Raw genomic sequence first — 12,716 nt, 5'->3', positions numbered from 1 at the left:
ATCACAGGCGTAAACTCAGCAAATATGTCCTCTGAGGTATTGAAGGTGGAGGATCAGTTCCTACAAATGTAGGAAACTCAAGTCTCATCAAAATAGTGATAACCTGTCTTTTTCATTAATTGTTTGTGCACTCACATTGTTTTGCCGTAGTATTCATGAGAAGACCTAGTGACAACAGATTTTTATACACAACTTACACAGTGAACTCAGCATGATTACACCTGACAGAATTGTAAAATAGCTACTTGTCAGTGTTATTATTGGCCACTAGATGGAGCTCTGTCTCCTGGCCAAATGAGAGGATCTCTGCATCTGCATCAGTCTTGTGAGAAGCTAAAGAGCAACTGGTCACTTTTCAAATACTGTAAGTGTACACTCATCTTGTTCTTGTAAACATGTTTACAGAGTAAGTACATGTTTATCTTCTGTGAACAAAATGAAGGAAGGAAAAGATAATGCACAGGGACAAAATCAGAAAAAAAAATAAGAGTCCGATGCCAATGTTATCTTCAAACAGGTGCTTTTTCTGTAGAGTGAGCCACTACAGGCGCTAAAGCCTTTAATAGAGCATGGCAAGTGGTATTTAAAAGAGCCTTTAATAGAGCATGGCAAGTGGTCTTTAAAAGAGCCTTTAATAGAGCATGTGGTCTTTAAAAGAGCCTTTAATAGAGCATGGCAAGTGGTCTTTAAAAGAGTCTTTAATAGAGCATGTGGTTTTTAAAAGAGCATTTAATAGAGCATGGCAAGTGGTCTTTAAAAGAGCCTTTAAAAGAGCTTTTAATAGAGCATGTGGTCTTTAAAAGAGCCTTTAATAGAGCATGGCAAAGTGGTCTTTAAAAAGAGCCTTTAATAGAGCATGTGGGATTAAAAAGAGCCTTTAATAGAGCATGGCAAGTGGTCTTTAAAAAGAGCCTTTAAAAAGAGCTTTTAATAGAACATGGCAAGTGGTCTTTAAAAGAGCCTTTAATAGAGCATGGCAAGTGGTCTTTAAAAGAGCCTTTAATAGAGCATGTGATCTTTAAAAGAGCCTTTAATAGAGCATGGCAAGTGGTCTTTAAAAGAGCCTTTAATAGAGCATGGCAAGTGGTCTTTAAAAGAGCCTTTAATAGAGCATGTGGTCTTTAAAAGAGCCTTTAATAGAGCATGGCAAGTGGTCTTTAAAAGAGCCTTTAATAGAGCATGGCAAGTGGTCTTTAATAGAGCATGGCAAGTGGTCTTTAAAAGAGCCTTTAATAGAGCATGTGGTCTTTAAAAGAGCCTTTAATAGAGCATGGCAAGTGGTCTTTAAAAGAGCCTTTAATAGAGCATGTGGTTTTAAAAGAGCCTTTAATAGAGCATGGCAAGTGGTCTTTAAAAGAGCCTTTAATAGAGCATGGCAAGTGGTCTTTAAAAGAGCCTTTAATAGAGCATGTGGTCTTTAAAAGAGCCTTTAATAGAGCATGGCAAGTGGTCTTTAAAAGAGCCTTTAATAGAGCATGGCAAGTGGTCTTTAATAGAGCATGGCAAGTGGTCTTTAAAAAGAGCCTTTAATAGAGCATGTGGTCTTTAAAAGAGCCTTTAATAGAGCATGGCAAGTGGTCTTTAAAAGAGCCTTTAATAGGGCATGGCAAGTGGTCTTTAAAAGAGCCTTTAATAGAGCATGGCAAGTGGTCTTTAATAGAGCATGGCAAGTGGTCTTTAAAAGAGCCTTTAATAGAGCATGTGGTCTTTAAAAGAGCCTTTAATAGAGCATGGCAAGTGGTCTTTAAAAGAGCCTTTAATAGGGCATGGCAAGTGGTCTTTAAAAGAGCCTTTAATAGAGCATGTGGTCTTTAAAAGAGCTTTTAATAGAGCGTGGCAAGTGGTCTTTAAAAGAGCCTTTAATAGAGCATGTGGTTTTTAAAAGAGCCTTTAATAGAGCATGGCAAGTGGTCTTTAAAAGAGCCTTTAAAAGAGCCTTTAATAGAGCATGGCAAGTGGTCTTTAAAAGAGCCTTTAATAGAGCATGGCAAGTGGTCTTTAAAAGAGCCTTTAATAGAGCATGTGGTTTTTAAAAGAGCCTTTAATAGAGCATGGCAAGTGGTCTTTAAAAGAGCCTTTAATAGAGCATGTGGTCTTTAAAAGAGCCTTTAATAGAGCATGGCAAGTGGTCTTTAAAAGCACATATGCTCTCTTGGATTGTCAAAACACTTTTTCCGGAAAACAATCCAAACAATCTCCCATTAATCAAAAAAGGATGGAAACAAAGACACTCAAACACACTTTAAGGGGGAATGTTAAGAAAACACTAGCAAATGGTGTTAAAAGCACCTTTCTTTCTTTTTTTGATCAATGGAAAAGATAGTTTGGATTTATTTTAAGATTTGTGACATGTAGGAGCTCATACACCACCGAATATTCTGTCTTCCACTAAAACTTCATATATCGGTCCTAAATCTGATATCTAAGCCCTGCGTGTTGATCATCTATGTTGATCTGTCAGACAGGGTACCGCACAAGAGAGACAATAACGATTTGGGCTGATTTATTGAAATATTCAAAGCATTCACACAGTATTTAGATATAAGTTATTACATGCTTTCTAGATCACATCAAAAATAACTACAAAAAAGCCTTCACTATTTACAGAGCATCAGGAGAAAGCCTTTGGCTTAGTGCTACAGAGTTTTTCAGGATAGCAAAAGTAAATAACACAGGAAAATGAAGGACTCTAACACAAACATGATACTATGTACAAACTTAACCATTAAGAAAAAAAGCTTCATGATACTGAACTGAACATGTGTGTTTCCTATCAGGGATCAACATTAAATAGGACACATTGCTGTGTGTTAAATACTCTTCATTGTCACCATCATCTTCTTCATATTCCTTATGTCAGCACAGCTGCAGTGATGCAACCTGCCATGTTCCTTCGACATTACACACACATGCATGAACACGCACACATAGGTGATGTCATTGAGTTCCGATCAGAGTCCCTCACTCTCTCTCTCTCTCACACACACACACACAGATGATAACAGACTTGTCGGACTGGTCTCCCTCCAACGTTTATGCAACTACATGAAATAAAGGGTCATAAACTGTACAAAAAGGAGAGCAAAAGAAAGAAGGTGTGTTATAGTCTAATGTCTTAAACGTCAGTGGGATAGAGAGGAAGAGATGGTTTATAGGTTATTGCTATTGAAACCCTGCCTGTTTGAGCCTCTGAGTCCCAACAAACACTCAGAGCTGCCATAGTGACACTACTTTAAAAAAAAAAAAATCTGATTCTGCGATGTCATTTCCCATTTCCTGTCCCGAATGGACCCCTCACTCTGACTGGCTTAGATTTAAAATGGACTGAATTATCAGAAATTTTGAAATAGTTCTTTTGGTATTTAATTTAGCCGCTAGCTACTTCATTGAATTCACCACAGTGTATAACACATTCTTCCTTATCTAATCAGCACGTGTGATTTTTTTCCATTAACCTAAAAACTATGCCTGACTCCAGGCGACAGACTTGACTCGACTTGACATGCGGGTGTGCTCTGGAATGCTCGAGGCCAGTATCGACACGACATCCCTTCCCCATAACTCATCATCAGGGATGATCCAGCTTCCCGTTTGGTCTTGATTCAAACATGATAGAGAACAATTACCCCAGCCCTTCGCTTATTTATCCCCCCACGCACGACACGCACACACACACACACAGCCCACTGCTGTGTCTGCTGCTTGTCTTTCTGTATAAAGATCAGCCCTGTTCTTGTTAATCTGAGTAGCCGTGTTAAAGCCCCTTAATCAGTTGCAGTGTGTTGTGCGTGTGTGTTAACAGACTGAGGTAAACTGGGTTCGACAGCTAAGATGTGTTTACATGTGCTGTCAGGAGGGAAACTGTAGCAAATTCAGTGATAAATCAAATTTCTTTCTTTCTGTCTCCCTACCAACCCCCTGTTTTATTGCACTAACCCATCTCTCATTAGCCTTCCTTTTCATGACCTGTTTCTTTATCCCTTCATATCCCTTCTGTTTGTGTGTGTGTGTGTGTGTGTGTGTGTGTGTGTGTAGGTGTGTGTAGATTTAGCATGCGTCTAGATTTAGCTTGTTTCAGAGCAAGCTGTGGCTGCATAGTGTTCATATGTACTGTACATGGAAAAGGGCACACAGGTGCTACAACCGACTGAGTATGAAGCTAAGCTACAGTAAATCCAACTATAAATGGCAGAAAACAGATGGAGTCACTTAGAACTTAAACACACACACACACACACTCACTCACACACTAACACACATAGTGTGAAAATCGGTGCACAATGCGGTTGAGATGGTCAGTTGGTGAAATGCATGAAATTGCTGAGCTGTGATGCTGCCATGGCAATTGGTGGTGCTGCTGCAGATGTGGCCTTCCTTACGGGTTACGAAGGCTGGGCTGAGTGCTCTGTGGCAGTGGCAGTGGCCGTGGTGTTACCACAGCGAAACCATCTTGCCCACTCACGATTTGATCTCAATGACCTTGATGAAGGGCAGAGACTTGCTGCTTTGTGTAGAGGGCCTCAAAGGCTTACTGAAGAGAAAACAACCACACATTTCAGAGTATTAGTGATGCATAAAGAGCGCTTGTGGGGTGTGTGTGTGTGTGTGTGTGTGTGTGTGTGTTGTGTGTGTGTGTAGAGGATATATGTGTACACACGGTATATGTCTGCGCTCACCTGTAGACGATCTGGGGGTTCTGGTCAGATGACAGGTAGGAGTTTCGCCTCTGACCTCCCAGATAGTAATCCATCTGGTCGTGCATCTCTCTGTTCTGTATACACAATGGCATTTCACAAAGTTAATATTGTGAAAGAGCAAAATATTGTGAATATTATGAAAAAGCAAAAGTAGTTCTACTATTAGTTGTACTAACAGTCGAGTTTAGTGGGAGTAAGGTTTTAGTAACATCTGTACAAACCGTTTGTAGACGAGAGGAAGTGAAAGTGAAAAACACTTCATTAAGGGGTTAAATGACTCCATCTCCCAGGGTGCATCTCCCAGGAGCTTACCTCAGATTCAAGGTAGGCCACTTTCTCCTCCAGCTCTCTGATCACCCGGTCTCTCTCCTGGATCACCATCTTTGAGTTCTGCACCTGAGGGCAAACGCGTGGCATTAATACCAGTGTTTCTACGTGCTCAGTGTTTCTAAGTGCCAGAGAGTTTGTGTACGTATTTGTGTTTGTTTGTGTGTGCGTGTGTGTGTGTGTGTGTGTGTGTGCATGTGTGTGTGTGTGTGTAGCTGTACCTGTTCAATCATGGTTCTGAGCTTTCTCTGCTGGCACTTCAGCATGTCGTCTAGGTGGTGCAGTTTCTCCTTCAGGAGAGCATTCTCCTGGTAAAGCTCCTCTGACCTACAGAACACACACACACACTGCAGTTACATCTCCTCTGACCTACAGAACACACACACACTGCAGTTACATCTCCTCTGACCTACAGAACACACACACATTGCAGTTACATCTCCTCTAACCTACACAAGTACCCACACACACTGCAGTTACATCTCCTCTGACCTACACAAGTACCCCCACACACTGCTGTTACATCTCCTCTGACCTACACAAGTACCCACACACACTGCTGTTACATCTCTGTAAATACACTTACTGACGTGTATTGTATATTCTTGCCATAGACATCCACATTAGATTAGATTAACGCTAACTACGTTACACAGCAGAAGAAGTAGCATTAAAGGAGAATTCCGGTATGATATTGACCTAAAGTGTGTTGAAACATGATACCGAGTGTGAGCGTATGTCTCATAGCCCATCTCGGCTTGTCCCCTGCACTCCAAAATCTGGCTAGTTAGCCAATGCTACCAACAGCTTTTTTTCAATGGTGGTGCTTGACATCGGGCTATACCATGCAAATAAATCATTGTTTTACACCATTTCACGAGGGCTCAATGTATCTCCACACTTCATTGGTAGACTTCCGAGGGCCCTGACATTTAAAAGCGAGACATTGAGAACTTTGAAAAAGCACTGGTAGTTTACTTACAAGACGATTTATATAGACAGTATCTTCATGAAGTTTAGCGTTTGCAGCCATCTTGAATTTAGTCACGATAAATTCGAAATGACGAAAAGAATAAACGGTATGATAAAGGATCAGATTCCAAAAATAATTCCGTGGTAATGCATGGATTCCTGTTGCTGCTACTGGAAGAAACTGGAATCCATGCATTCCACTGAATTATTTTGGAATCTGATCCTGAAACTATGAGACATACGTTCACACTGTTATCATGTTTCAACACACTTTAGGTCAATGAATTCTCCTTTAAGAAACACTAGTAGCAGAGAATGTAAGCGGGCTCTGCTATTATCTAGCCTCTGTGATGGTACTTCAGACTTTTTTGGTTGCTACTATTCACAACCACCACCATCATTATCGTCTAGTTTCCAAGGTGTCGCACAGGTAGATAGATAGATGGATATATAGATAGATACTTTAGTCATCGAGAAATTTAATAATTTAAACAGTTTAGTTGGCTAGCTAGCTAGCAGCTGGCTGAGTTTAATGTAATTTCCTGAAGTGGAAAGAGATTTTGTTCAGGCCTTAATAGATATCCTTTGTTTTTGAAAATAAATCGTTTCTATTCTTTCCTCTTAATTTCATGTGTTGCAACTCGCTGGTAACTTTGTTAACTTATCAGCAAACTATTAAATTCACATTGTAACAAAACACTGCAACTCGCTTGCCCTCCAGACTAGTCCATCTTCCTGTTTCGCTTTGTCGCTAGGTCTGAAAAATGAGTGATGCTGGCTACCTCGCTACCTGGCTAAAATCCTGGCGCGCCAGCAAGATCACGATCATTTTGGCGTCCCGCGATGTCGCGCTACACGATTGGCGTCAGTATGTAAGCCCTTACTGAGACCTCTTACCGCTTCCTGTCCTCAAGCCCCTCCTCCTTCTGCTCTCTGAGCTGCAGAAGCTCCGCCTCCCGTGTCATAAGCTCCTCCCTCAGGCCCGAGCTCTCCTGCTCCATGCCGGACAGGAGACGCTGGAGCTGCTCAATCCGCTGGTCCTGCTGCTCGGCCGTCTGCTCCGCCTCCCGCAGCCGGTCACCCTGCTCGGACAGCTGCTGCTTATACTGACCCGCCTCCCTCTGAGACAGATAAAAAGAGTGAGAGAGAGAGAGAGAGAGAGACAGTGAGAGAGGGAGAGAGAGAGAGGAGAGAGAGAGAGAGAGAGAGAGAGAGAGAGAGACAGAGAGAGAGGGAGAGAGAAAGAGAGAGTGAGAGAGAGAGAGAGAGAGAGGGAGAAAGAGAGAGAACATACATTAACTAATCAGAATGAAACCGACCGAGATAACCCAAATGATGACCATGATGATAAAGGATATTATTATTATTATTATTATTATTATTATTATTATTTACGATCTGATATTATTATAAGATAAAGTGATATTATTATTATTATTATTATGATGTATGATATTATTATTATTTATTATTATTATTATTTATTTTGACCTGACATTATTATTTCAAGATGTAAAGTGACATTAAACATTATTATTGATATTTATGATGCTTTATTTTATTAATATCGATTTTCGCTTTATTATTACGCAGATTATTATTATTTGGCGATGACCTGATTATTATTACGCGATGCGCATTATTATTATTATTATTTAAGATGACCTTATTATTATTATTAAGATGTTTTTATTTGCGCTTTATTATTATTTAAGATGACCCATTATTATTATTATTATTATTACGTGATCCTTTATTATTATTATTACATTATTATTTTACGCGGCGATGCAATGACATTATTATTATTACATGACCTGACATTATTTACGACATTATTGATATTAGTGAGAGTGGGATGAGAGAGAGAGAGGTAGAGTGGATGGAGAGAGAGAGAGGTGTAGAGTGGATGGAGAGAGAGAGAGAGAGAGGTAGAGGGGGTGGAGAGAGAGAGAGTGTGGTGGAGAGGGAGTGGAGGTATGGATGGAATGGAGGAATGGAAACAGGAAAGGAATGGATAATGGAAGGAATATAACACAGTGGACAACAAAGAGGAATGGAAGGAATCATATGCTACAAGAGGATGGAGGATGCAGATGGAGATGGAGCAAGTGAGTGGGGGGTTCTCAGAGTCACCGTGGCTCCTGCAGGCATGCCAGCATGGGGGTGGAGCACCAGAGGCCTGCTGCTGCTGCTTATTCTCCTTCATGTCGCCTCACCCATCACCGCGGGGGGGGAAGCAAACGGAACGCAAGACTCATTTAACAAGCGGGAGGGAGTTTAGAGAGGATGGAAGCATGTTGAGAAAGACGGGTGGAGAGTTAGTGTGGGTCTCTGGAGAGAGAGAGGGATGGAGAGGGAGAGAGAGAAAGAGAGGAGATTGGTACAGACCCTGCAGCTGTTCTCTCTCCTCTGAACCTCATTTCTTCTAGAGCCTCCCTGCAGCTGGGCGTAGAGTCTCTTACTGACCTCCCTCATCCGAGCCCTCTCCTGCTCATCCCCCCAGTCCTGAGAGAGGGAGGGAGGAGGGAGGGAAAGAAGAGAGGGGAAAGAGAGAGGTTAACAGATCATGGAAAATCCCTTGAGAGTGTGTATTGAACATCAACATACATGAAATACACACAGAGAAACACACACACACACAAAGCAGTATAGTAATTGAAAAGTTTCTGAGTGGTGCCTCTGTTTTGTGGTAGCACACAGGTGTTCTCGTTTAGTTACGTAATGCAACAGTAAAAAACAAACAGATATAGGCTACCCCCAGAGAGAAATCAGGAGATCTCACGCACAACCACACACACACACACACACAGACAGACACACACACACCCACACACAAACAATAACACACACACCCACCGGCCCCAGGCTATTTATACATGAGTGGGAGAGAGGGGCGGGAGCAGCAGAGAGGGGGCTGATGGGGAAAGAGAGGGAGCAGTGTACTCGTTTGGAAAGAGAGGGAGCAGTGTACTCGTTTGGAAAGAGAGGGAGCAGTGTACTCGTTTGGAAAGAGAGGGAGCAGTGTACTCGCTTGACGTGCGTCACTGGGGAACTCTTTTTCCACCCGGAGCTCCAGTTTCTCCTGTTCGGCCCCAGCTCAGCTCCACTGCAGCCTGACTCACTCTTTCTGTCTGCCTGCCTTGCTCTTGCTCTTGCTCTCATTCCATTGAAGGGGTGTTATTATGCTTTATATGCCTCACCTCTCTTGCTCAATCGCTCCCTCTCTCGCGTATGCAGACACACACACACACACACACACACACACACACACACACACACACACACACACACACACACAGATACACACACACACACACACACACACACACACACACACACACACACACACACACACACAGATATACACACACAGATACACACACACACACACACACACACACACACACACACACACACACACACACACACACACACACACACAGTTCCCTAAAAAAACTGATCTCATTCATTCTATTTATAGAGGCTCCAGTTCCCACTAATAGACCCAACAGTAACTGTTCAACTTTCCACTGAGGAAAGAACAAAAACTGGGCGGAGAAGAGGCCAGATCAGTGGGTGGTGTCCAACTGGTGTGTGAGTCACGTACATTCTTTAGGTCAGTGGAGGTTTGAAATATTAAAAAATGCTTTGTGTCATGTGACTCCACCCTGCATTGTGCGTGAGAGGTCGTTGAAGTGAGGGGTGTGTGTGTGTGTGTGTGTGACTCGGTACTGTCTCTTACTTGAGTGTTGTCATGGTTCTGTTCTGCTGTAGAGTATGAGGATGTTGCTGCTGATGAAGATGGCACTGATGATGACGACGATGATGATGAGCAGAGGTTGTCTCTGGAACCAGTGGTGGATAAGCGGATCTGACGCAGGGAAACAACAAAGATATTGAACTCTCCTGTAAAGGCTAAACAGGAATCTACACACACACGCACACGCACACACACACACACACACAAGCATACACACCCTGCTCTCTGTTTTGTAGGTGTTGTTTTTGGCAGCCATCTGTTCCCTCAAGTTCTTCAGACAATATCTCACCTGAGCAAAAGAGAGAGTGGAAGCATGACAATCTGGATTCAGTGACAAGACTGACATGGACAGATCAGAGAGAGAGAGAGAGAGACTTCTGACCTCTTGAATTTGTGACACTTCCTCTGAGAGCATCCTCAGACTCTGCTGGTGTTGGGTCTGCTGCTGTTCACGAGCTTTCAGATACACCTGAACACACATACACACACACACACGAAATAAGATAACATTTAAATATGCATACACGGCTTTAGATGCTGATGTCACAGTATCTTCATCCCCAAAAGATCCTTTCATCAATGTTTTATATCATGCACACACACACACACACACACACACACACACACACACACAGACACACTTGCAGAGAGGGACAATTTAAAAGCACAATCAACTCACCTTTATGACCAACCTTCTGTCCCGGGTTTGATTGGCTCACTCTTTAAAAGCTCCCTCTCAGAGGGAGGCTGCACCAAACAAAAGCTTCGTCCGATTGGCTGGAGAGAAGAAACACACAATTCATTGGTCAAAAACTGCATAAAGATGAACAATCACTAAATGTAGCATTATCCATCTTTGCCTACATGGGTATAACAGCGCATTCTGTCATTTTCTAAAAGCTCTCTATATGGGCTATGGGCCTACAAAGGCTTTTATTGTATGTCACTATTTTTGTATAATAATGTCAATGTCAATGTCAGTGTCAATTAATTTATATAGCACATTTAAAAAACAACAACAGTTGACTAAAGTGCTGTAATAAAGGAAGAAGAACAACTACTACCCTTCCATGAGCGCAAAACCAGAAATGCCTCTATTTATCTGATCAGATTTCTGTGCACATTAATACCATCTGATTATGGGAGGAGTCTTCAGGCGAACATTCTGATAAATCCCACTTTACAGTGGTATGTCATAGAAGAACATACTGTTCCATCCAACCCAAAAGAATTAAGCATGAACACAAATCAAATCATGGAATCAACCAATCAACCAATCAACAATTAAGCAATATGAGTAGACATGAAGTCATCTACAAAAAAATTTTTTGTTTTACTCTCTGTGTGTGTGTGTGTGTGTGTGTGTGTTTTATGTCTCTGGACTTCTACCGGCAGAGTGGACACCAGATTGTGGGCGTGAGGGGCCGAGAAACCCTGAGAGACAGAGGGTGGTGTTGGGGGGTGGGGAAAGAGTTATGCAACTCCAGGAATAGGAACAATAGCTTCCCTCTCCACTGGATTTTAGATTCTCTTGGTGAGTGTGTGTGCGTGTGTGTGCATGGTGTGAGCACGCTTGAGTGTGTGTGAGAGTGTGTGTGACAGCACATGTGTGTGTGAGAGGGAGATGTGTGTGTGTGCGTCCAAGTTGCATAAGACCTTCTCACACTTGGCTGGAGAAAGGAAGCCCACAACCCTTTAAGACGGTTACGGAAACAGACAAAACAGCCAGGACTGGCACCTTCACCACACCTGAACACACATACACACACACACACGAAATAAGATAACATTTAAATATGCATACACGACGCTTAGATGCTGATGTCACAGTATCTTCATCCCCTCAAAGATCCTTTCATCAATGTTTATATCACACATGCACACACACACACACACACACACACACACACACACACACACACAGACACACTTGCAGAGAACAATTTAAAGCACAATCAACTCACCTTTATGACTTCAACCTTCTCGTCCCCGGGTTTGATTGGCTCACTCTTTAAAGGCTCCCTCTCAGAGGGAGGCTGCACCACAGCAAAAGCTCGTCCGATTGGCTGGAGAGAAGAAACACACAATTCATTGGTCAAAAACTGCATAAAGATGAACAATCACTAAATGTAGCATTATCCATCTTTGCCTACATGGGTATAACAGCGCATTCTGTCATTTTCTAAAGCTCTCTATATGGGCTATGGGCCTACAAAGGCTTTTGTGTATGTCACTATTTTGTATAATAATGTCAATGTCAATGTCAGTGTCAATTAATTTATATAGCACATTTAAAAAACAACAACAGTTGACTAAAGTGCTGTAATAAGGGAAGAAGAACAACTACCCTTTCGTGAGCGCAAAACCAGAAATGCCTCTATTTATCTGATCCAGATTTCTGTGCACATTAATACCATCTGATTATGGGAGAGTCTTCAGGCCGGAACATTCTGATAAATCCCACGCACACAGTGGTATGTCATAGAAGAACATACTGTTCCATCCAACCCAAAGAATAAACATGTTTACAAATCAAATCACATGGAATCAACCAATCAACCAATCAACAATTAAGCAATATGAGTAGACATGAAGTCATCTACAAAAAATTTTGTTTCTCTCTGTGTGTGTGTGTGTGTGTGTGTGTGTGTTTATGTCTCTGGACTTCTCGGCTTAGTGGACACCAGATTGTGGGCGTGAGGGCCGAGGAAACCCCCTTGAGAGGCGGGAGCAGAGGGGTGGTGTTGGGGGGTGGGGAAGAGTTATGCAACTCTGGGAACCAGGAACAATAGCTTCCCTCTCCACTGGATTTTAAGATTCTCTTGGTGAGTGTGTGTGCGTGTGTGCATGGTGTGAGCACGCTTGAGAGTGTGTGTGAGAGTGTGTGTGACAGCACATGTGTGTGTGAGAGAGTGTGTGTGTGTGTGCGTCAAGTTGCATAAGACCTTCTCACACTT

At 42.3% G+C, this 12,716-nt stretch overlaps 1 protein-coding gene across 1 annotated transcript in view; it reads right to left on the bottom strand.

Annotated features, from left to right (window-relative positions):
- Positions 1–2,486: 2,486 nt before the first annotated feature.
- Positions 2,487–12,716, bottom strand: part of tuft1a (tuftelin 1a) — a 14,819-nt gene continuing 4,589 nt past the window's right edge. Inside the window, exons 3-13 of the mRNA XM_048260948.1 lie at positions 11,724–11,825; positions 10,142–10,228; positions 9,977–10,048; positions 9,742–9,870; positions 8,415–8,504; positions 8,179–8,199; positions 6,894–7,117; positions 5,246–5,351; positions 5,010–5,093; positions 4,677–4,771; positions 2,487–4,531 (exon numbers count right to left, since the gene is read on the bottom strand). Of these exons, the coding sequence (XP_048116905.1) occupies positions 4,459–4,531; positions 4,677–4,771; positions 5,010–5,093; positions 5,246–5,351; positions 6,894–7,117; positions 8,179–8,199; positions 8,415–8,504; positions 9,742–9,870; positions 9,977–10,048; positions 10,142–10,228; positions 11,724–11,825 (1,083 nt within the window). The 3' untranslated portion in view covers positions 2,487–4,458. The remainder of the gene's footprint in view (positions 4,532–4,676; positions 4,772–5,009; positions 5,094–5,245; positions 5,352–6,893; positions 7,118–8,178; positions 8,200–8,414; positions 8,505–9,741; positions 9,871–9,976; positions 10,049–10,141; positions 10,229–11,723; positions 11,826–12,716) is intronic.

Source organism: Alosa alosa, chromosome 13 (genome assembly GCF_017589495.1).
Source record: "Alosa alosa isolate M-15738 ecotype Scorff River chromosome 13, AALO_Geno_1.1, whole genome shotgun sequence".
In the NCBI taxonomy this organism is placed as follows: Eukaryota; Metazoa; Chordata; class Actinopteri; order Clupeiformes; family Clupeidae; genus Alosa; species Alosa alosa.
Note: the sequence above shows the minus strand (reverse complement) of the source record. Positions and strands in the feature narration are given on the sequence as shown.